At 41.7% G+C, this 19,389-nt stretch overlaps 5 protein-coding genes across 9 annotated transcripts; 3 read left to right on the plus strand and 2 right to left on the minus strand.

Moving 5' to 3' along the window:
• The first annotated feature begins 800 nt into the window (after window positions 1-800).
• Window positions 801-4,342, plus strand: LOC105276153. Its single transcript, XM_011333538.3, has 4 exons — window positions 801-1,397; window positions 1,520-1,630; window positions 1,875-2,138; window positions 2,212-4,342. The coding sequence occupies exons 1-4, from the start codon at window positions 1,133-1,135 to the stop codon at window positions 2,385-2,387; spliced, it is 816 nt and encodes a 271-aa protein (XP_011331840.1). The 5' UTR covers window positions 801-1,132; the 3' UTR covers window positions 2,388-4,342.
• LOC105276152 (radial spoke head 1 homolog) lies at window positions 4,071-6,837 on the minus strand. The gene is made up of 6 exons (XM_026972173.1): window positions 6,678-6,837; window positions 6,304-6,523; window positions 5,708-5,934; window positions 5,485-5,607; window positions 5,158-5,292; window positions 4,071-4,596 (listed from the first exon to the last, which is right to left on the minus strand). The coding sequence occupies exons 1-6, from the start codon at window positions 6,726-6,728 to the stop codon at window positions 4,453-4,455; spliced, it is 900 nt and encodes a 299-aa protein (XP_026827974.1). The 5' UTR covers window positions 6,729-6,837; the 3' UTR covers window positions 4,071-4,452.
• Window positions 6,838-7,014: 177 nt separating this feature from the next.
• LOC105276151 (RNA-binding protein 42) lies at window positions 7,015-15,873 on the minus strand. 4 transcript variants are annotated; one of them, XR_003406944.1, is made up of 8 exons: window positions 15,693-15,873; window positions 14,500-14,741; window positions 14,021-14,395; window positions 13,552-13,746; window positions 11,696-11,891; window positions 10,154-10,421; window positions 9,862-10,054; window positions 7,303-7,378 (listed from the first exon to the last, which is right to left on the minus strand). XR_003406944.1 is itself a non-coding variant. In XM_011333535.3 (5 exons), exons 1-5 carry the CDS (start codon window positions 15,731-15,733, stop codon window positions 7,254-7,256), a joined length of 978 nt encoding a protein of 325 aa, XP_011331837.1. In that variant the 5' UTR covers window positions 15,734-15,871; the 3' UTR covers window positions 7,015-7,253. The 4 variants fall into 4 exon arrangements, 1 of the variants encoding a protein (XP_011331837.1); XR_003406943.1 differs by having other exon boundaries at window positions 9,862-10,421; XR_893352.3 differs by lacking the exons at window positions 9,862-10,054; window positions 10,154-10,421.
• Window positions 10,245-13,529, plus strand: LOC105276149. Of its 2 annotated transcripts, none has more exons than XM_011333534.3 (4): window positions 10,245-10,368; window positions 12,113-12,449; window positions 12,609-12,856; window positions 12,946-13,529. In XM_011333534.3, the coding sequence occupies exons 2-4, from the start codon at window positions 12,217-12,219 to the stop codon at window positions 13,119-13,121; spliced, it is 657 nt and encodes a 218-aa protein (XP_011331836.1). In that variant the 5' UTR covers window positions 10,245-10,368; window positions 12,113-12,216; the 3' UTR covers window positions 13,122-13,529. The 2 variants fall into 2 exon arrangements, with proteins under 2 accessions (XP_011331836.1, XP_011331835.1); XM_011333533.3 differs by having other exon boundaries at window positions 12,949-13,529.
• A 284-nt stretch (window positions 15,874-16,157) lies between the features above and the next one.
• On the plus strand, window positions 16,158-17,369 carry LOC105276154 (ER membrane protein complex subunit 7). Its single transcript, XM_011333539.2, has 4 exons — window positions 16,158-16,357; window positions 16,449-16,707; window positions 16,824-16,898; window positions 17,031-17,369. Exons 1-4 carry the CDS (start codon window positions 16,158-16,160, stop codon window positions 17,157-17,159), a joined length of 663 nt encoding a protein of 220 aa, XP_011331841.1. The 3' UTR covers window positions 17,160-17,369.
• Window positions 17,370-19,389: the final 2,020 nt, after the last annotated feature.

Genomic DNA, 19,389 nt, shown 5'->3' on the forward strand with positions numbered 1-19,389 from the left:
ACCGTCTACAGTGCACTTTACTACTAAACGGGGACCGACTATTTAAGGGTACGAGCGATTCGCGTGCGTCTACGCTGCGTCCTATGCATCCTGGGAAACTGGAGATTGATTATCTCGATTTCATCATTTCTCCGCAAACTTATTTCGCATTGTATTGTTTTATTTTACATACATATTGCTTCGTTTTCTCTAGAGAAAACTTTGTCCGTGACTTTTTATCAAATCCACATAGCAAGTATTAAATTTCAGCAAAACTGGATACAGGGAAATAAGTAACACAGGCCAGTCTGTTTTTCCTAGTTTTTCGCAACGTTGACTTGGTAGTAGCAAGAAACTTGGTTTTCAATCTTTGAATTAAATTTCAAATTAAATTTTAAATTTTGATAACGATAAAAGGGGAATAATGCTAAGCTGGATAATGGGCAGGCACCTATTTTCGTGGAAAATAGTAACTGTTCCTTCGAAAACGGGCAACTTCACGCGTTACGAAACTTTTACAATTTTCTTATATCGAAAAATTGAGCGATAAATTCTCCAATAGTATTTGAAATTATCTACAGCTACCTACTATATCTACAAACAGTAACATTGCAGTTCAGTTACTTGATGCCTGGTTTGCATGGTGTCACTACTGTATTACTTGCGTTTTGGCAACCATGGCATCATATGCGGTCCACTTAACCCTACAAGAGCTTCAAAACACTTTCTATCCTTTTTCTTCTTTCAAGTAAAAAGAAGGATGAAACGTGTTTTGAAGCATTTGAAGCGCTAACTTTACTATCGTGTATCGTTGACACGACGCCGACGCCGACGCCGATGCGTCGTACGTCGTACGTACGTATGTACACACAGGAAGCGAGGTGAACGAGCGTACGAAAAATAACATCCGGATGTACGCCGTTGTTTCCAAAGTTCAATCTTTCTCTCGGCAGTGAAAGCGAACGACGAAGTGCGATAACGAATAACGCTCCTAGGTTATCCGTGTTTCGCCCGCCGCGCGATTCGATCGGCGATGACGCGCGGCATTTAGGTTACGGAGGCCTGGTGCTCGACTGACGTGAACCAACGTAAACAACCGATTCGGCGTGCTTCAGTTGGATCCCGGAGGTTCGTAACGCGGAATCCTGGGCTCATGTATTGGAGTGGAACAACGAGCACCAGCGGCGGCGGCGGCGCCGTGCGCGAGGAATTGCCGATGAGCACGGTGAATCGTGTCGTGGGCACTCCCGCCGAAACGACGCAGAGCGTGAACCCTGGCGCGGGCGCGCAGGTAACGACGGCATGCTGCACTCCGCCACCATCCTATCACAATATCAACTTACCGGTCGGCCACCCGTCCGTATTAGTCCACGAAAGCGGCGCACCACCTTCGTACGAGGAGGCGATAGACCCTAACGGTACGTAACTGCACGTTACTTTGTATGATGTTGATCTTGATGCTCGATGGATGGATGCCTTGTCGAGGGAGATCCTATTATCACGTAAAAAATATTATTTTATGTCATTATGTTGCTTGCAGCATCACCACCATCCTACGATTCGCTGTTTGGTCGTATGAGAGAAGCCCGTAAAGTTTCGAAGGATATATTCGATTTCTTCAAGAATATTCTCTACTTACTTTTAGGCACGAGTAAGTGGCAATTGAGTTGACAATTGTCCGTTAAGTTGTTGCCTTATGATATCAAGTTATTATTGAAATGCTGGAACACACTAACAGCTTTTTATTCAATATACAAACGATTCAATAAACGTGATTTCATGATTTGATAAGGCAAGAAGTTAAATTAGACTGGTGCTAATTTTGTAATAGTTTAGTTAGGTACCTCAGGAATGACTTCATACTGAATGTAAAGTCCAACATTGGTGTTTTTCAGTCGGCTTCACCATCCTTCTTGGAATGACAATACTGATACCACTCTGTATGATGGTGATCGGTGGATTGTATCTTTACGACTGTCCACAAGGCGAATACATTCCTATATACTTGTTGGTAGGCGGCGGATTTGGGATATTCAAACAGTACTTATATCTATCAGGCAAAGTGCGAAAGTATCAAGAGGGAAGAGATCAAGAGAGGATCAAGCAGTCGCCCACCGAAACACTGATCACCTGCTTCATGCTAGGATGGTTCATTATTGGTAAGCCTTGCCCTATGTTTCAATGTTTAGCAATCATAATAGTTGTTCCTTAATAAAATTCCATGTTTTGCAGGTTCTATGTGGGTGTACAAGGAGTACGAACCGAATTATGACCCAGCGCTGGGGAAATATTGCAATAAGACGTTGTACTTGTTTGCCTTCTGGCTGATCACGTCGGTCTACATATGCTTGGGTATCATAACAGCCTGCATGTGCAGCATCACTATAGCCAGCATCGTGTGTCAGTGACCACCGCCGGTTCTGATGTGAGACAGCGCGACTATTCAAGTCGCTTCTCGTCCGCGTCTTTGAAACGACATGCATCCTAAGATCTTCCATATTTAACGTGGTCGGAGAACCGTGTTTATCGATGAAAAAGAATACGCCCCACTGCGTGCGCATGAGTCTCCGTCTTTTTCCGATATGGGAAATGTCATCGAGAGCGTTCCTTCCGATCGATAAATGTCAATTGACGCGTTCCTTTTTTTTAGATATAAACAATTTGGTCGGCTCGATGATTTCAGTATGAAACGATTCCAGTTCTCGTATATGGATACAGTTATTCTCTAAGTATAAAAAATCTTATTTTGGGAACAAACCGAGCGAAGTATTTGCGTACCCGCTTCAAAGGACTTGAAGGAACTCGTTCGCACGCAGCGTAGAATCTCAAGCGGGATTTTTAAGCGGCTTCTCACGACTTTAGCGAATGGGCGCAGTTGTCCTCGCTCTATCGGGAGTTGCAATATCGTTATCGAAAAAGGATGAAACATTGGACATCGGAGTCCTGTCTCTCTTCTCTCTCTCCCTCTCTTGGCAGCTTTCTAACGAAGAAACGATGAGAGGCGAGGGAAAGCGAAGTCATTTCGACTGGATTATGGGCTGTGTGTACGTCGCGGTATTCGCGAATCTTTTAATCATGTGCCAATTGGTCGCGGCCGACCAAAGTATTTTGCTATCACGTTGCTCGCGCCGAGCACTACGCTTGCATAGCGACGTTGACGCCTCGATGCGACGGTTCCCGTCACATATCCCCGTGCGACATGCGTGTCAATCGTCGCGTCGACGCTATTGACGTTATTGACTACTCAACTCACTCCTCGGCATTTTTGTCCGTGTTAAGCACTCTGTGGACTCTGTGGATTTAAAAACGTACGGTCGAGTATACGTTTGTTCGACGTGACACGCGAGACGTTATTTACCGTTAAAAGACTGCGGTCTTGTGCGACGATTTCTATTTATTCGCCCCCTCCTCCGTCCTTTTTACGTCTCCGTATACAGATCTCCGTTGGATCTTCACGTCCCGATGCACACTATACGTTTCATTTCCTTCTAGGGGATAAGTCGCGCAAAGCAATCGATTAGAAAATACGCGAGCGACGTAAATTAATTATTGATTAAATAAGATCGTTTAAATATTTTAAACTAAGGGGACACGCATCATACATGTTTTCTCGAGGTAATCACTTAATTCTAAGGACTAAAAACGAGACAGTATTCGTCAGTATTCATCGGGGGCTCGCTATTTTCAGAAAATCAGCGTACTCCGTTCGTCGCGCAACGTCGACGTTGCGTCAGCGTTGCGTTACGTCGACATATTAAACCGACTTGTAATCCGATTGCAGTAATACAACCGTTTATCGTGTTACCAAGTGTATTATAAGTATTACTCTGTATATAATACCAACGTTTAACATTATCATTCCTCCCATTTTTTTCACTTGATTTTATCGATTTTATCTGACACTCAAATTTGGTCTTCCTCTCTCTCGGTCCTTACGTTTGTAAACGTAATTATCCCGAGCGTAAAAGTAGCATAGCTAGCATAACGAGCGTAGGCGTAGACATACGGATAAGCCTAGGCACGGGTGCAGGTACCCGTGTTTTGCAAACATGCTTGCGCGCGTTAACGGTCGGCAATAATCGGGCTTGTGCTTTTCGTTTCCGCGTAAACATTTATTTCAAATTAATTTGATCGCCGTCCCATTAATGTCGCGCTCGGCAGCTGGGGACGGATTGTAAATAACACGCAGTAATATAATTATCAATGTAAAATTATCGATCGGGCAAACACGTGTATCTACTATTTGGATTCACTGTACTCATAACAGCGTAATGAAATTAATTCCTGACGTTGTAATCGCATTCCTACGTTTTGCAGACACGCACTTTGTTATTGTAATTTCCTAAATAAAGCGCTTAAAAGCACGCAGTCTCTCTTTATTTCAATCACGGAGCAGTCACGTGCCCGCCAGTCGATTAATTAAGACACCCGATTGAACAGCTTGGAGTTAACAACATTTTTTTTTAACTGCACTTACGGGCTATCGATTTGCGGCGACGCTGCCCCTTGATCGTAATTAAAGTCCTCTCGATGATTTTCCGCCTCCGGATAATCGGCGTATCGCTCGGTCCTCGGCCAGGTGTCCTCGCTCCTGTCAATTGTGGATTCCGTCGACGCCTACGTGTAACGATATCGTCCAGATATAAAGTTCAGGTCACGCGTATCGGGACATGGCACGCGGATATGCTGCGTTAGGTTTTAATCGCCGCGCCGGATATACGTGTCAAGACAACGAGGAGCGACGTAAACACGGTCGAAAAAGAAAGACGGCCAGTATCTGCCCGGATATCGTAATTCTATTAATGATTACGGAAGCCCGCAGTCTGGCGGCGTGCTGGAAATAGCGACCGGATACTCTCTCGTTCCCGTTGGTGCGAAATGGTCGATTAAAATTCATTTTACCGGAAGAATCATTTCCGCTTCCGATGACGCGGACAACGTATCAGGGGAATCCCAACGGGGAAAAAGCAACCGGATATAGATCGCGAATATTGTCCCGCTTTTCCATATTAAATCGCTTCAATCTCACGTATCCCGCGCGTATCGAAATTTTCCCTCTGCTCGCCGGTTATCCCCCGCGATCACCAATTATATATCATATTATTAATTGAGGGGAGATGGGTGTCGCATATTTGAACGAATGATGGACGAGACGCGGAATTGTGGAAATATAATTACTTCCTCTCGCAAAGGCATCGCTTCTGGTGGCAGCAACTCTGGATTGTACGGTGTGATGCAACGCGCTCGCCAGATCGGCAGAATGCCCATCCTCGGGGAAAAGTCTCCTTTCGCTAGCTTTTCCTTATCGCTTTCCTGCACCATTACGAATTTAGTTTAAAAAAAAAAACAATTATGGAGTTTCTGTCACATTCATTTGCAAGCTTCTCGCTGTATTCTCACGAATTACGCAAGTTGAACTTGTTCCACAATAAAAAAATCATTCAATAGGGAGCAAATAAAAATAACAAATAATAAGGCAAGGAAGAACACATGAGGAGACTGTACCTCCACGATGTCTTCATCCGCATGGATCCAAGCCGGGTCACCGTCCGCGGGACCTCTCACGTGTATATAATGCCCGTGCTGCATACACACATTCTCGAAGGTAAAGCAACCGCGTCCATATGGCTGCACAGTGTACGATATCTCTTTAATTCGACTAGCGCCTTTTCGAAGGTATTGCACAATGTGCAATGTCCAAAATTTATTTGTCGTTCCGTTTTCGTACCAAGTTGTGCTTCCAGAGGCCGTGAAAGCGATGACGCGCATGAATAAGCTGTCCAGGTCCCTCCATGCAGTCTTCCATCCACGTGCCCATATATTTCGTTCCCGTGTCGGCGTACAGATACGTTCCCATACCGTGGCGCAGATCCTTCTTCCACAAGCCTTCGTAAATGTCATTGTTCGTATAATAATAAGCGCCGAAGCCGTGTCTGGCGTCGCGTTTCCATTCTCCTGCGGATTAAAATTAATGCTCTGATGAAGCCTGGCGATATCGACGTTCGTTCGCAAAACGACGAGATCGTCATGGGATTTAACGGATATCGGCGTCCAGAGCGAGATCCAGGAACAACGAGGCTGGAGGAGTTAAGCGTCGTCGCCGATTGGATTGCGGAGATCTCGTGAATCTGTCGCGATTTGTACGCGCGCGCTTGGCCCCTTCGAATTTCTGGCACACGCGCGTCTCCCACAAATTCCTGACGTGCGATATAAAAATAATTGTATGAATATACATATGGTCGTGTGTCGACGTGTGCCCACGTGTATCCCAATGCGACTTCCTCGAGTCTGATTCGGATCCTATTTTTATACATTCTTCCGTACCTTTGTATCGCGTTCCATCAGGGTACCAAAAAGTCCCTTGGCCGTATTTGCGCCCGCGCCTCCACTCGCCGTTGTATCGGGCGCCATTCTTGAAAACGTACACACCTCTCCCGTGCCTGAAACCGTCGCGATATTCGCCAACGTACATGTCGCCATTCGGCAGTAAAGTCTTTCCGCTGCCGTGCCTCTCACCAGCCTCGTTTCTTTCACCCTCGTACACCTGTGTGATTGTACGCGAGGAGTTGCCTCACGTGAACGATCATTCAATCATTTTTAATATATCAAGAAAAATTTAATATAATTCTACCGCTTGTCATCAACAAGCAAAAGATACAAGATAATTTATTTTTTATTTAACATAATTTTTTTCATACTCCAAGTGAATTAATTTCCTGCTCCCCATGTTCACCCGCTGCTTTTTCCATGCTGCGTGTGTTCCAACTATGCAGTATTACGCAGTGTCATTTGATGTCATCGCAGTTTCGCGGTTTGCAGAATCCTAAATTTATGTCGATCGTCATTACTCGATTCTGCGCTGTGCCAATTATTTGTGATTGGTCCGCGCAATATTTATACAACGTGTGTGCGCATACAGATTTCGCATTGATCCGATGCGAATTGCGAATTTTCAAATGTAATATTTTGAAACATTACGTGTTCCTGCAATCATTGCAATAATAAAAATTTAACAAAGGATAGAAAATTTTTTTAAATACAAATTTATTACCACGTACAGAAAAATTGATTTTTGTAGGTATACTTATAAAATAAGTACTCTTGTTCAGTACAGAATACGTTTTCAGAGAGGAGATCTAAGAAAACATTTTGACTATACCTTTATGCGTCATTAAAGCTACGAAGTTTAATTAAAGATATAATTAAAATCAATATTATAATTCTTATCACGAAATAACAAAAAGTTTGATGAAAGGTTTATCTCATCAACTCAGTCATCGGCCGGTGAGCAATCCTATCAACGCTTGTTTTTCCTTGTCCTTCTTGCGTACGGTCTCCAGATTTCTCTGTTTCCAAGAGCTCTTCCTGAGTTTTATAGGTCGCGAACCCACGTATCTTCCTGAAAAAAAAAAGAAAAGATAATTACATTTAAGAACTTTTGTTGGATAAACGGCTTGATTACATCGAGAATCAACAATGCCCTATTAAAATATAAAAACTAAAATATAATATATATGAGAATAAAATATAATCGATTGTAAATTTCCACATATATTATTAAAATCGGAGCGATCGATCACGAGTGCGGTGTACGTAATGCGTACCTAAATCAGATACAAGCGAGAATTTATGATTTTTGGCGAACGTAGGATGAACGTAGTCACTAAAACGCTTTTCGTAACAACAGTAAAATACCCACGCCGGAAATCCAAGCTTACCGCCAAGCGCGGCAACAGGTGACCGCAGCAATACATCTTCTCACGCTTCCACATCCAAATAAGAGAGAAACAAATAAAAGAATCTTTTGTATGTGATTTACTCGATATCTAGCGATTTGATACGCCTGATGGATTCTGCAGTATCTCCGCGTTGCGCTGCGCTAATTAATTATCAATGCTTGTGCGTTCTCGCATTCACATTGAAAATTTTGTGAATCTCGCTACAGTATTTTTATTATCGACAAAAGGATCAGTATTCGCTCTGACATCTCTGCATCGCATCCGGTAACTCGCGTTTGCAGTTGCATCGAGATCCCGAGAATGTGTGTAGCATGAGATAGTATCCACGCGGCCAAAAATATCCTTTCAGATAGCCAGGCATCAATGAGAAATTCCGCCAAAGAGAACGTGCTACATATCGAAGGGGCTCACGACCTCGGTTTTCTCATTCTCGCCTTCGTTCCCAATTTCGGTCTCGATCGCCCACGCGATCGGGACTCTTTTGTCATTCCCGGTGGCTTTTATAAACGAAGCGGGTTTCTCCATTCAATCATGCTTTAAATCAAACTCTCGCAGGACTCGAACATTGCACCGGAGGGGCTTTACGGAGGAGCGACAGAATTTATATTTATCGCGCATCCTAGCGACGCTCACCAGCACGTTTTTATAAGAATTCGATGCTGCACGTGGCTGACGAAAATCGTAACCGCACGAAACCGAGCTGCATTTTTTAGTTCAAAAGAATGTCAGAGAGCGTAGGAAATATATTGCATTACAACGCTATTGCCTTCGAAACGTTCGAAAGGTTTTGCTCGAATTGATTTCAATTAAGTTTTGACATTCGAAAAAAGGTCGCGAGAGGTCGTCATGTGATTGAAAAAGGATCATCTAAAAACTACTGTTGTCTGAATGGCGAAGCGCAAATCACTCGAGTCACAATCGAATTATAATCGAGAGGAGATGCACGGATCAGCTGTGAAAATTTGATCATCGTAATGCGAGGTTGCACTGCGAGCCATTAAGCCCTGCGAGTACCTCAAGCACCAACGGAATCATATATCCGTTCATTCGTTCATCATATCCGGCACTCCATCTCGTTATTGTGTGCGCGCACGCTAGTGTATTCTTGTATCCTCAACCCAGCATCGCGTTCACTCGCTCGTCCGTTCAAACTACTTGTTGCGTCCGCCCTGTTCCATAAGATACCACTCGTAGACAGATATATTTCTCTTTTCTTTTTCCTCTCTCTCTCTCCTTTCCTCCTTTCTTTACTTATTTTCTCTGATGGTGCATATGTACAACATACACTGAATATTACGCAACATCTGTACACACAAACGTAATGATTCAAATCTTAAAAAAAATTAACGGAAAAAATATTTAATATTATATATAATATGTATTTGATTATTTAATTAAATACATTAATTAAATAATCAAATACAGATTTTTATTTTAGTTGTACTCGACACATCTCGCACCGATCTCCCTCGAGATGCAGGATATTCAAGTCGATATTCTAGGACACCTCAAACTAGGGGACCTCGATTGCTTCGTCGTGGCTGCGCGACGTACGGGTGCATTCCGTGTTAATAAACCTTTCCGCGGTGTCCCACGTACCTGCCGGCTATACAGAAATTTCGACAGATTTTCGCGCGTTCCTTCGCCACCGTGTGAGTCACTGATCATTCGCACGCGCGCTTGCATATTTTATCGTACATTACACGCATCGAAGACTGAGCATACAGCTCGGCAAATCACTATAAATAACATCATTTTATACGTTCCTTGCATACTGGTCGGCCCGTCTTTTCATCTTCCGAGATATCTAAGATATTCGAGCGGCCTCATGCGCAATCCAAAAGAATCGAAGCTACGCGAGGCGACATCCGTTTTCCCTCGTATCGATACTACATCGCCATTTCGTGATCCATCAATTACCCTTTAATGTACGTTTAAATATGCGACATGATACGAAAAAGTCTTTGCTGTATTACACTCTAACTTTGGCAGGGTGACGGGTTATATTATACTAACGTTAATCACTCTAACATATTAAGGGCATCACGTACAACAGAGAGAAACTAAACACTTTGAAAATCTTAAATGTTATTTCGAAATCGTATTGCACGCAATAGTGTTTAAAATAGAATGCAATTGATACTTTTGTGTGTATCCTAAATCCGTAGAAAACGAGAACCGTGATCCGTGATTCTTATCACTTGTGGAACTTGCGTTACCCATCCAAGAGAAACCCGTCCAAGCTGAGGGAGACCAAAACGAACGGGAGAATCGTAATGATGACGATGATAACGAGGACTTTGGCGATGACGACGATGAGAGATGGTGACGATAAGCTAAACAGAAAAAATATAAGAAAGACGGCGCGAATAGTCGATTCGCATGGCCTACCACGAGGTGTTCGATTGGTCCTCGCAAAAAGGGTGGGGTATTACGAGAATTTGTAGCAGGAGGGTAGGGGTTGTTGAATGAGTAGCGGGACGCTCGGCTTCCCGACGCACTTGGTCGTATCCACCCCAACGGTTAACCGGAAACCGCGCGGTCCCGCATCCGAGCCGCAAATCCGCCCCGAAAATTCCGCTCCAAGAGCGTGCCGAGGAAGTGGAAACGAAAGTCGAACGAACGAACGAACGATCGGCGTATTCCGAAGGTACGTTCTTTTTCTTCTTCCTCTTTCTTTTTCTTCTCTGCGACTCGATCTCACTGTTCAGTAATTACAAAAAAATAAATTATAGTAAAGTTTTTTTTTATGTAAAATGCGTTATTAATAAACGATCGTAATGTATCCTTTTCCGTGGATTTTATGCCGGTTCTGTCGCAATTATTAATTATTATTATAATTAATACGCGATTTGTCTTCAAGTCACGAATTCTCGCGATAATTCCTAAATAATCTCTCGTTTGTGTAAATGATAAATAAACGTGATGCTGATGTCCATATTTATGAGAGAATGATTGATTTTCACCGACGCTATAACTCCGCCCTTGCCGTAATTGAATCTCGACAAGAGCCCCCTCACCGATTACATTTGTAGATTATGTATGTAGATTCAATAATGAACGAGCTTAACTGTTACAGCATGCCACTTGATTTTAATTTAACAGCATTGTACATTCAATTAACGCCTCTGCTTGGCTATTCGCTGTAGGATTACTACGCGTAAAATCCTCTCGAGTAATCGACCGCGTAATCGATCAGCACGTCCATTTATATAGTAACGAAGTTAGAGGTACAATAATTATAATATTGCTTATTAATTGCAATATTGTTATAATATTGTTCATTAATTTTATAATACTTATTTATTCATAATTATCTTTCAAGCATGTACCTTGCTTTACTTTTATTAGAACAATATCATAACTGTATTGCAATTAATAAGCAATATTATAATTATTGTACCTCTAACTTTGCCTAAACGCTAAAATTTACTTCAGACGTACGTTTCTTGTATCCTACGCACGATCATTAGAGAAATAAAAAATATCCGTATAAAATGATCCTGTGATGAAAAACTGTATCGAGAGTTGATGACACGCGTTTCATCATCATTGAAAAAAATTATGGCGCTCTGAATTCATTTTGCGGGTATTTTCCGGGTTTCTTTGCTCTAAACGTATAATTAACGCAAAATAATTCTTCACTGTTGCTTCTCTATCCGTTCTTCTTTTCTATCACAACCTTGTTTAACTTTCCGTGTCGCATGGATACGTGAATATATGTGTATACGGATAGCGTGGCGCTAAAATTAGAAGGAATGCTATATAAATAGTATCGTCCGTTGCAGAAATTTCGCGGGAAAACGTAAACAGCATACCTGCCTGTCGGCAATTGTCACCATTACGGAACGATTAACGGTCGTCGAGTCGTAACAAATGAGCGCGCGGGTTCTCGCTCCCCCGGGGGAGCGATACGTCGAGCGCCGGCGATGCTAAATGAGTCACCCAAAAGACTTTCCTACATACTCGATACGTACCTTGGTCCTCCTAATCGTAAACAACGCTTCGAAACGGAACTTCAGGGCCTCGAATGACCATGTCACGGTTTATACGCCACTAAAACTATGCCCAGCATTCGCGGAGGCGTCTCTTCGCAGCGTGTTTGTCATCCATTTTTCGAAAATAAGATAACTACAAGAAAGATAGGCGAATGGCCTACAAAGCGTCATCCATCTGAAACCGGAGAAAAACTAGTACAACTTTTGCTCTACCTTAGCGACCTACGTATTATTATTTACTTTAGCTTTATATTTATGTCTGCTGTGACACTTTACTTTTCCAGTTGAACAATTTAAACGCGGCGAGTTCCTGAATTTTCATGAGATTAATTTTACAAATTTATTCGTAACCATCATGCGTTTTATCGGATTTAATAGCGCAGTTTATCTCTCTAGGAAGGAACGAGAACGAGACGCAAACGCGCAGTTTCGTTAGCGCAGCGATATCGCGACTATATAATTGGGAATTAATTGGACGACGCGTTTCAAGCGAAATAAGAATGGAGATAACTTCTGGATTGTTCCTAGTATTAGTATTGAATATACTTTGGACAATGCCGGGCTACGCAGCACCGTTGTTAGACACGACGGATAATTGGAGCCAGAATGCTTTTGCGCCAATGATAAAGGCAGCATGCTCTTCCGATGGTCAATGCTGGAGTTGGTTGCCGATGTCGGAAACTAGTTCCGACGGCATTAACATCATACCTGAGGGAAACAGCGATACCTCGAGGTATCTCCCTTCACTACTCATTATTCTCTTTAAAAAAGAAAAAGAAGGTTTGAGGTATCTAAGAATTTTTACAATTTGAGATTCTGTTACGAGAAAGAGATAAAATTATCCTAATACATTAAATAACATCCGATATCATCTACTGAACATTTTCGGCAGATTACAATCCCGGCGCCAAGTTGCAAAGCCAACGTCTGAATTCGCATTGAGATCGTGGCAAGATAGTACGGTGGAGGCGGGGCGAAAAATCCGGCCGCTTTTGCCGATTGATAAGCAGATACCGACCAGGATCACGAAAAAGGATGCATTCACGTCCCGCAGCTGGAGCGCCGGTGGTATGCCCTTCTCCGTTCTGTACATGAACCCGCACGGTTCGCGATCAAACGTTGTTGCGGCAACATTGTCGCGTAAGTATTATATTATATTAATCCGCGTTGACGCGGAGGATGAACATCTTTTTTTTTCTATTACTCATGAGGTCGCATAATTCTCGCAGCAGCGTTTCGACGACAGAAGTTCGTTACGACGACCGAAAGTCCGATTCCATCCATGGGGCACTCGGTTTCGCGTGTAATTACTCGAAACGGGCAGCCTACCGTGCAACCGAGAAAGCAGTATTGGACCATACCGCATATGTTTATATCATACGGTTGGGGCCCTTTCGGCAAATAAAACAACAAGCTACGGTAACGTATTTGATGCTCTGGCGTATCATCAGAGAGAATGAGAGAGATAGAGAAGAGTGAGAGAGAGAAAAAGAGAGAGAGAGAGAGAGAGAGATAGACAGAGGCATTAGTGTTCATGATACCTCTAAAATATGCAAATAATCTCCAAATGCAGAGCAATTGCCAAGTTTCGTTGCAACTGTAATCTAACGTGTTCAGACACTTGAGACTGTAATCTACATCTCTCTCTTTATGCAGTATTTCTTTACATTGTCGCATAATAAATTTGTATTTTCTACTCGAGTACACTTGCTTCCGCGCTGGGCGAGCGTTTGCACTCAACGGCAACAGGGAATATCCATGTTATAAAGAAAAAAAGAGAGTTTCGTGTCCCACGAAGTAAGATCTGTAGTAAGAAAATAAACACTTGACCTTACCGTTCATCTCCTTCATTGCCTTAATGAAATCCTGCGGATCCTTGAACGACACAAACCCGAAGCCCTTAGTTTTGTTCGTCCGTTTATCTCTGACCACCTTCGCCTTCTGGAAGCTGGGATACTTGCCAAACACCCTCACCAACATCTCGTCGGTGACATCGTTCCCTAGATCTCCACAAAATATTCTGAAGTCATCTGCGGAGAGCGAAGCGACACAAATCGTTAGAGTACAGTTTTATAAATAAGTAGCCTTTTCACATGGGCGTCCGCAGGATTTTTTCAGGGGGGGTAGGGGGGGGGGCATGATTCAAAATGTTACTTCCAGAATTAAAGTACTTGAAAATTTATACTATCTTTTGAGGGACAAATGTTTAATTGTTTGCTGATTCCAGGGGGGGAGAATGCCCAATCTTGCTCCCCCTGCGGACGCCCATGTTTTTTCAAATAAATACTTTTGTTCACTACTAACCCTCATCCCACTCCAATAACGAAGGGTCCTCCCATGTTTGTCCGCCCGCCGTCCTTATAATCTTCTTGTTTTTCTTGCCTTTACCCTTAGGATGACTCTCCTCCGCGCTGGCATTTGCCATGATAGAACTCGCTTTTCCTTGACTGATGGCAAGCTCAGCTGCTGTACTGACACCCTTGATTTTTGGTTTCTTCTTACCCTCGTCCTCAGGTATCTTTGTGTTAATAATCTGTTCAATAATTTCCGGGTGTATCATCGGCGTTGACGTAGAATCGTACGTTTTCGGCGTAGCACTTAAACACGGATCCACCATATTTGACATGTACGGATTACTTATTTGCGCGGGCGAGGAATATGTTGTAATAGGAACTGTACCTGTAACAATCATTTATTGTGATTGTAGAACAAACTGTAGCTGTATTATTCTTGGATATAGTGAAAATATATATATATATATATATATACACATGAAATCTCACCTTGTCTTGCTACTTGTTGCGGAATTAACATCGGTGGGGGCGGTGGAGGAGGTGGGGGTGGAGGTGGTGGTGGAAATCCAATCATTGGAGGAAATGCCAGTGTAGCTGCTGCGGCTGCCGCGACTACAGGAGTCGGCAGTTCATGTTGCTCCAACTGCCTAGCAACTTGATTGTACGTATTTGCACCAATAACTGGACGTACAATCGGTGTGACGAGCTGCCCGCCGATTTCGGCCTCAAATCTGAAATTTACATTCAATGGATCAATTAAACAGAAAAGATTATCACTTAAAAAATGCATAACATCGGCAAAATTTAAATATTTACTCAATTTAAAAAGAATAAGCAAGCAGGTAAAAGTTAGGTAAAATTTGCCATGTTTAGGTCTGTTCTTTATTGCTGAACTGCTGTACTAGTTCAGAGTTTATTCTTTTCCTTTTGTTCAACACAAGTAAAATCTTTTGTATAATTCGGATAAGAGTGTTGGTGATAGAGCGAATAACGCGAGAATTGATATGATGAAATGTCTTTGTGCCTTTATTATAATGAGATGCCCGCTACCGCTTGATCGTTCGAAATCTTGATACAGAGTGAGTCGGTTTCTGAGAAAGATAGGCCCGAGTCCACGAATTCGACAAACATGTTTGCGAGTACTGAGGCGAGCGGAGACAAAGACTTGTTATGAGTTTTTCAATGATGTGAGTGTATGTATGCCTGTCTGGTCTAACGGTCTTGAATGATCAAGGCCTATTCCTTAAAGTCCGATATATCGACATCGGTTTGTCGAAACACCTTTCAATGTGTAGTAAAAAAGATAAACTCTGAACTAGTACAGGGCTGCGTTTTGATTTCTTACCCAGGTGCACCCGCTATGTTGGAGTGAGAAAGATACAAGAATGAGATAAAAAGAGAGGGAGAGCACCCTGGCGTGGAATCGGAACGCAGCCCAGCAGTTCAGCAATAAAGAACAGACCTTTTGACAAAAGAAGGAAAGAAAAAACATCTAGTAGGCAGAAAGATTATATAATTAACGTAGTTAAAAATCTGCAGGAGGCGTTCATGTATTTATATAGGAGGCGCCCAGTAAATATAGATCGATATAATAACATTTCTTGTTAGACGACTGAACAACAAATAGTGCACTGCAGCTAAAAGGTTACCTTGAGTTGAAAGATAAATACTAAGCATTTTACCTGTTCATCTCATCTTCCATCTGCCGAAGTTTATCGTCCATGTTTGTAACTGTTAATTGTTCACAAAATAGTTTAATTATTACATATACAATATTCGTATTACCGATTTTACAGTACACGCAAGAAAATCACACCATCCCAACGGACAATGAGCAACGAATTGCTAAACCTAGGGTAACACGTCGACATAGATGTACAGCCGTATTGTTAAATAAAAAGAAGGAAAAAGATGTTTCAAAGTATTTGGAGCATCAACTGGACTGCGGGCACAATCAATTCATTTTCGCATCTTTTTCACTAGAATCTTTCCTAAATATTTCACTCTGTTGTTCGTCTATATTTTATGATGTATATGGTGAGCCGTAGCGCCGCAGACGACGCAAGTACGCAACATATCGCGAGTGTACGGATCGCTGGAATGATCGTGTAGAGGTAGAGGTTAACGATAAATCATTCGCGTTCATTATGAAGGGAATAGTGTGTCTACTCGTTATTTTCGCTAATTTATGCGAGCAATACGTAACTGCGGAACACGATGAAGACGTGTCTACGGATCTCTATGTAATCGAGGGGAAAGTGTTCCCCTGGGATAACGCGGCATCCACTGGGTGGCAGCTGATGACGCACGTAATGGCCAATGGTGGTGAACATTATGGCTTTTTGAGGTACATAGCTGTGCATACCTTTCGACTGATTGCTTGTATTATGTTTGTTTGTACTTAATATTTACGTTAAAAGTACATTCTGTTATTTTAGGGAAGATGGCACGTTCGTCATTTCAAACATCCCGTCTGGATCGTACATCGTCGAAATAGTAAATCCAAATTATGTTTACGAGCCAGTCAGAGTGGAGATCAATTCCAAAGGAAAGTTCCGAGCTCGGAAAGTAAATCTGATACAAACGTCGCAGGTGATTCAAGTACCATACCCATTGAAAATGAGGCCCTTGGCACCGTTCCGATATTTCCAAGTTAGAGAGCAATGGCGGATGACGGATTTCTTGTTTAATCCTATGGTAATGAAATTTTTGCCCATATATATATATATAAAAATACATATATATATATATATACACACAAAGCATGTACATTTTTAAATATGTTCTTTGTAAATAATTTCTTTTTCCTTTAGGTGTTAATGATGGTTTTGCCACTTGTACTAATCATGATTTTACCAAAAATTATGAACGACCCTGAAACTAGGAAGGTGAGAATATTTTCTATTAGATGTAATGTGTGTGTGTGACAATTTGTTATCAAAGATAGATACATATCATATGATTTACTGTGTAATTTGCATGTCACATTAAAATCATATAAATTATGTTTACTTTTGCAGGAAATGGAACAATTGAACAATCTCACTAATTATAATATGCCAGAGATGTCGGAGGTAATAACAACTTTCCTTTCCGGAGGAGAGAAACAAAAGCCAAAGGCTGTCAAGGCGGCTAAAAAGAGGCAATAATTTCTTAACTTATTATCTGTGGATGATTGTATGTATATGATTAGTTTAGAGACCATAAGATGTGTGTAGGTATTGAACGACGAAGACACCTTTGTATCACGCAAACGATCTTGTTACACTTTCTTGTGTCGATCACTCACTGTGATATTCATATTATTATTATTATTATTATTATATCTCATAGAAAATATAAATATGACTAAATTACGATTTGCTAGATGTATAAAATGTTGTATTTATAATGCCGTAAATAAATATTAATTCATAAATTGAACGTTTATGTTGTGTTGCAATTGTTTACTAATTAGCTAACATGTGTATGTACATTTTTATAAAAAATAATTTTATATCGAAAAGAATTTTAAATTTCGATTAAACCTCCATGTTTGCCAAATATTAAGTATGCAAATTAATTCGGTGCTTGTTTAAAGAAACAGTCCCTTTTTTTCGAGAAGGGATTCGTCAGTGGCCCGATAGATGGGGAAGAGTATTAGAAAATAATAGCAAATATTTTGAAGATTAATGTTTATTATTTTTTTTGCAATAAAAACTTTATTTCTTCAAAAAAAAGAAGCCCCGAATTTATGTGCACACCTAATACGTTGAAAATGCTGAATATCGACGGATGGTTATGACACAATTGCGTTTTCCTTTCTTCCGTGATAAAAATAGGTAAGAATGTGAACTTATTTCTCGATCCCGAATGTATTATTCGTTCTAGCAAAAGTTAATCTTATTTTTGTTTCACACATTATTCATAACGCGCGTAATTGTCAACAGATGTACAGTGTCTGCTATATAACTCAGATTGTACGATAAATACGAGGAAATGGAAGCATTCTCGGAACATTAACAGTCATATCGCATGGCAAAAAACCGGTTGGCGTCAGGTACTTTCTGCTAGAGTGACTAATAACACATCTGGAGATTGCAAGATGTGTAAATGCTCGAATGGCGCATAGAAATTAATCGCACTAGACCGGACACACAATCGAGATTCAGATAAAAATTGAGAATTGCGATTGAATCTTGAACGTTCAAAATAGAAACACAATTTCCCAATTTCGAACAATTCAAACGATTCGAACAAATACAGTAATCGAACTGTGATTGCGGTTTACGTGCTCCTTTCTTCCAATACATTGCTTACTACTTCATGTTACTAATTCAGCTATTCAGATATATTTTCGTATCGAATGATTTGAGAAATTTCGAAGTTTGAAATTTCAATCGACTGAAAATTCATACAAAATGGAGTCGCGCGATAGAAAATTCAATCTCTTCATTAATAAAGACGCAAAAATAAATATTTTCACTGAAATATGCAACAAGCTAAGACATTCTTTTCGAGCTACGACGTAAAATCAAGTCGTCGCGTAAATTGCGATCCGCGTGAAAAGGACGAAATTCCGCACGAAAAGGCACGTTATTCAGATTGATTAAAGTGGAATGCCGATCTTACCATATCCTCTTAGCGTACCGGTGGGAACAGGCATGATGAGAAAAAGGAGCACAAGTAAAGATGAGCAATCGGGCGCGCGTGATTCAGCGCTCGACGATGCACGGAGCCGAAAGCAATTCGGTCGAGAGAGCGGTCGGGCGTGTGGCTGTTGGTTCCGGGAATCCATATTTCGCCAATGGTCAATCGAGCCATCGGTTGCCGTGCTTCGTCGGTCCTAGCCTCGGCTTACTCAGCCCTATACTTCATTCATACCGACGACGACCGGAACGAAGCATCGGTATTATTACGTCGGCGTTACGTCGCGAGTGAGGAGAATTGATTCGGTGATCGCTCGCGCATTCGCGGATGCTATTACCTTGATCAGTGTTCGTGTAAGTAGTGGAACTTGTGGTGCGCGTGAAAAGACACGCGCGTAATCTATAGCGCGACGCGTGATAATGAGCGTGAGGAAAGCGCGATCGCGGAGCGGAGTGAAGTACGCCGCGAAAGAGAATCGCGACGACGACGATCGATAAACCAATCAGTTTCGAGTAATCAGTTTGAATATCAGAGTGCGATATATCGCTTTTTTATCCGAAATTACCGCCTTCCTGTTACTGAAACCTTACAAGGATTATTATATTAGTACTATTATATTTATTTTATTGTTATATTTACTGGCCGCAGTTATCTGCGACGTGACAGCTGCCAGTATAGCGCGACAGGAGCGTGTCGCGCGGAAATATTAATTAATATAATATAACGTGACAATCCGACATCATCTTGTTA

The sequence above is a fragment of the Ooceraea biroi genome, chromosome 9, assembly GCF_003672135.1.
Source record: "Ooceraea biroi isolate clonal line C1 chromosome 9, Obir_v5.4, whole genome shotgun sequence".
Classification (NCBI taxonomy): domain Eukaryota; kingdom Metazoa; phylum Arthropoda; class Insecta; order Hymenoptera; family Formicidae; genus Ooceraea; species Ooceraea biroi.

What these genes read in the sequence shown, in the direction of transcription:
- LOC105276152 (XM_026972173.1), bottom strand. Translation starts at nt 6,728, where the DNA reads ATGGAAAAAGCAGCGGGTGAACATGGGGAGCAGGAAATTAATTCACTT. An exon ending in TGATGGAACGCGATACAAAG is followed by an intron (nt 5,935 to 6,303) that starts GTACGGAAGAAT and finishes TTTAATCCGCAG; the next exon opens with GAGAATGGAAACGCGACGCC. An exon ending in GCCTCTGGAAGCACAACTTG is followed by an intron (nt 5,608 to 5,707) that starts GTACGAAAACGG and finishes TACACTGTGCAG; the next exon opens with CCATATGGACGCGGTTGCTT.
- LOC105276149 (XM_011333534.3), top strand. Translation starts at nt 12,217, where the DNA reads ATGGAGATAACTTCTGGATTGTTCCTAGTATTAGTATTGAATATACTT. An exon ending in GGAAACAGCGATACCTCGAG is followed by an intron (nt 12,450 to 12,608) that starts GTATCTCCCTTC and finishes CATTTTCGGCAG; the next exon opens with ATTACAATCCCGGCGCCAAG. An exon ending in TGTTGCGGCAACATTGTCGC is followed by an intron (nt 12,857 to 12,945) that starts GTAAGTATTATA and finishes TAATTCTCGCAG; the next exon opens with CAGCGTTTCGACGACAGAAG.
- LOC105276153 (XM_011333538.3), top strand. Translation starts at nt 1,133, where the DNA reads ATGTATTGGAGTGGAACAACGAGCACCAGCGGCGGCGGCGGCGCCGTG. An exon ending in GGAGGCGATAGACCCTAACG is followed by an intron (nt 1,398 to 1,519) that starts GTACGTAACTGC and finishes TGTTGCTTGCAG; the next exon opens with CATCACCACCATCCTACGAT. An exon ending in CTACTTACTTTTAGGCACGA is followed by an intron (nt 1,631 to 1,874) that starts GTAAGTGGCAAT and finishes GGTGTTTTTCAG; the next exon opens with TCGGCTTCACCATCCTTCTT.
- LOC105276154 (XM_011333539.2), top strand. Translation starts at nt 16,158, where the DNA reads ATGAAGGGAATAGTGTGTCTACTCGTTATTTTCGCTAATTTATGCGAG. An exon ending in GAACATTATGGCTTTTTGAG is followed by an intron (nt 16,358 to 16,448) that starts GTACATAGCTGT and finishes CTGTTATTTTAG; the next exon opens with GGAAGATGGCACGTTCGTCA. An exon ending in ACGACCCTGAAACTAGGAAG is followed by an intron (nt 16,899 to 17,030) that starts GTGAGAATATTT and finishes TTACTTTTGCAG; the next exon opens with GAAATGGAACAATTGAACAA.
- LOC105276151 (XM_011333535.3), bottom strand. Translation starts at nt 15,733, where the DNA reads ATGGACGATAAACTTCGGCAGATGGAAGATGAGATGAACAG. An exon ending in GCAACAAGTAGCAAGACAAG is followed by an intron (nt 14,396 to 14,499) that starts GTGAGATTTCAT and finishes TGATTGTTACAG; the next exon opens with GTACAGTTCCTATTACAACA. An exon ending in GGCAATGAAGGAGATGAACG is followed by an intron (nt 7,379 to 13,551) that starts GTAAGGTCAAGT and finishes TTTTTTTTTCAG; the next exon opens with GAAGATACGTGGGTTCGCGA.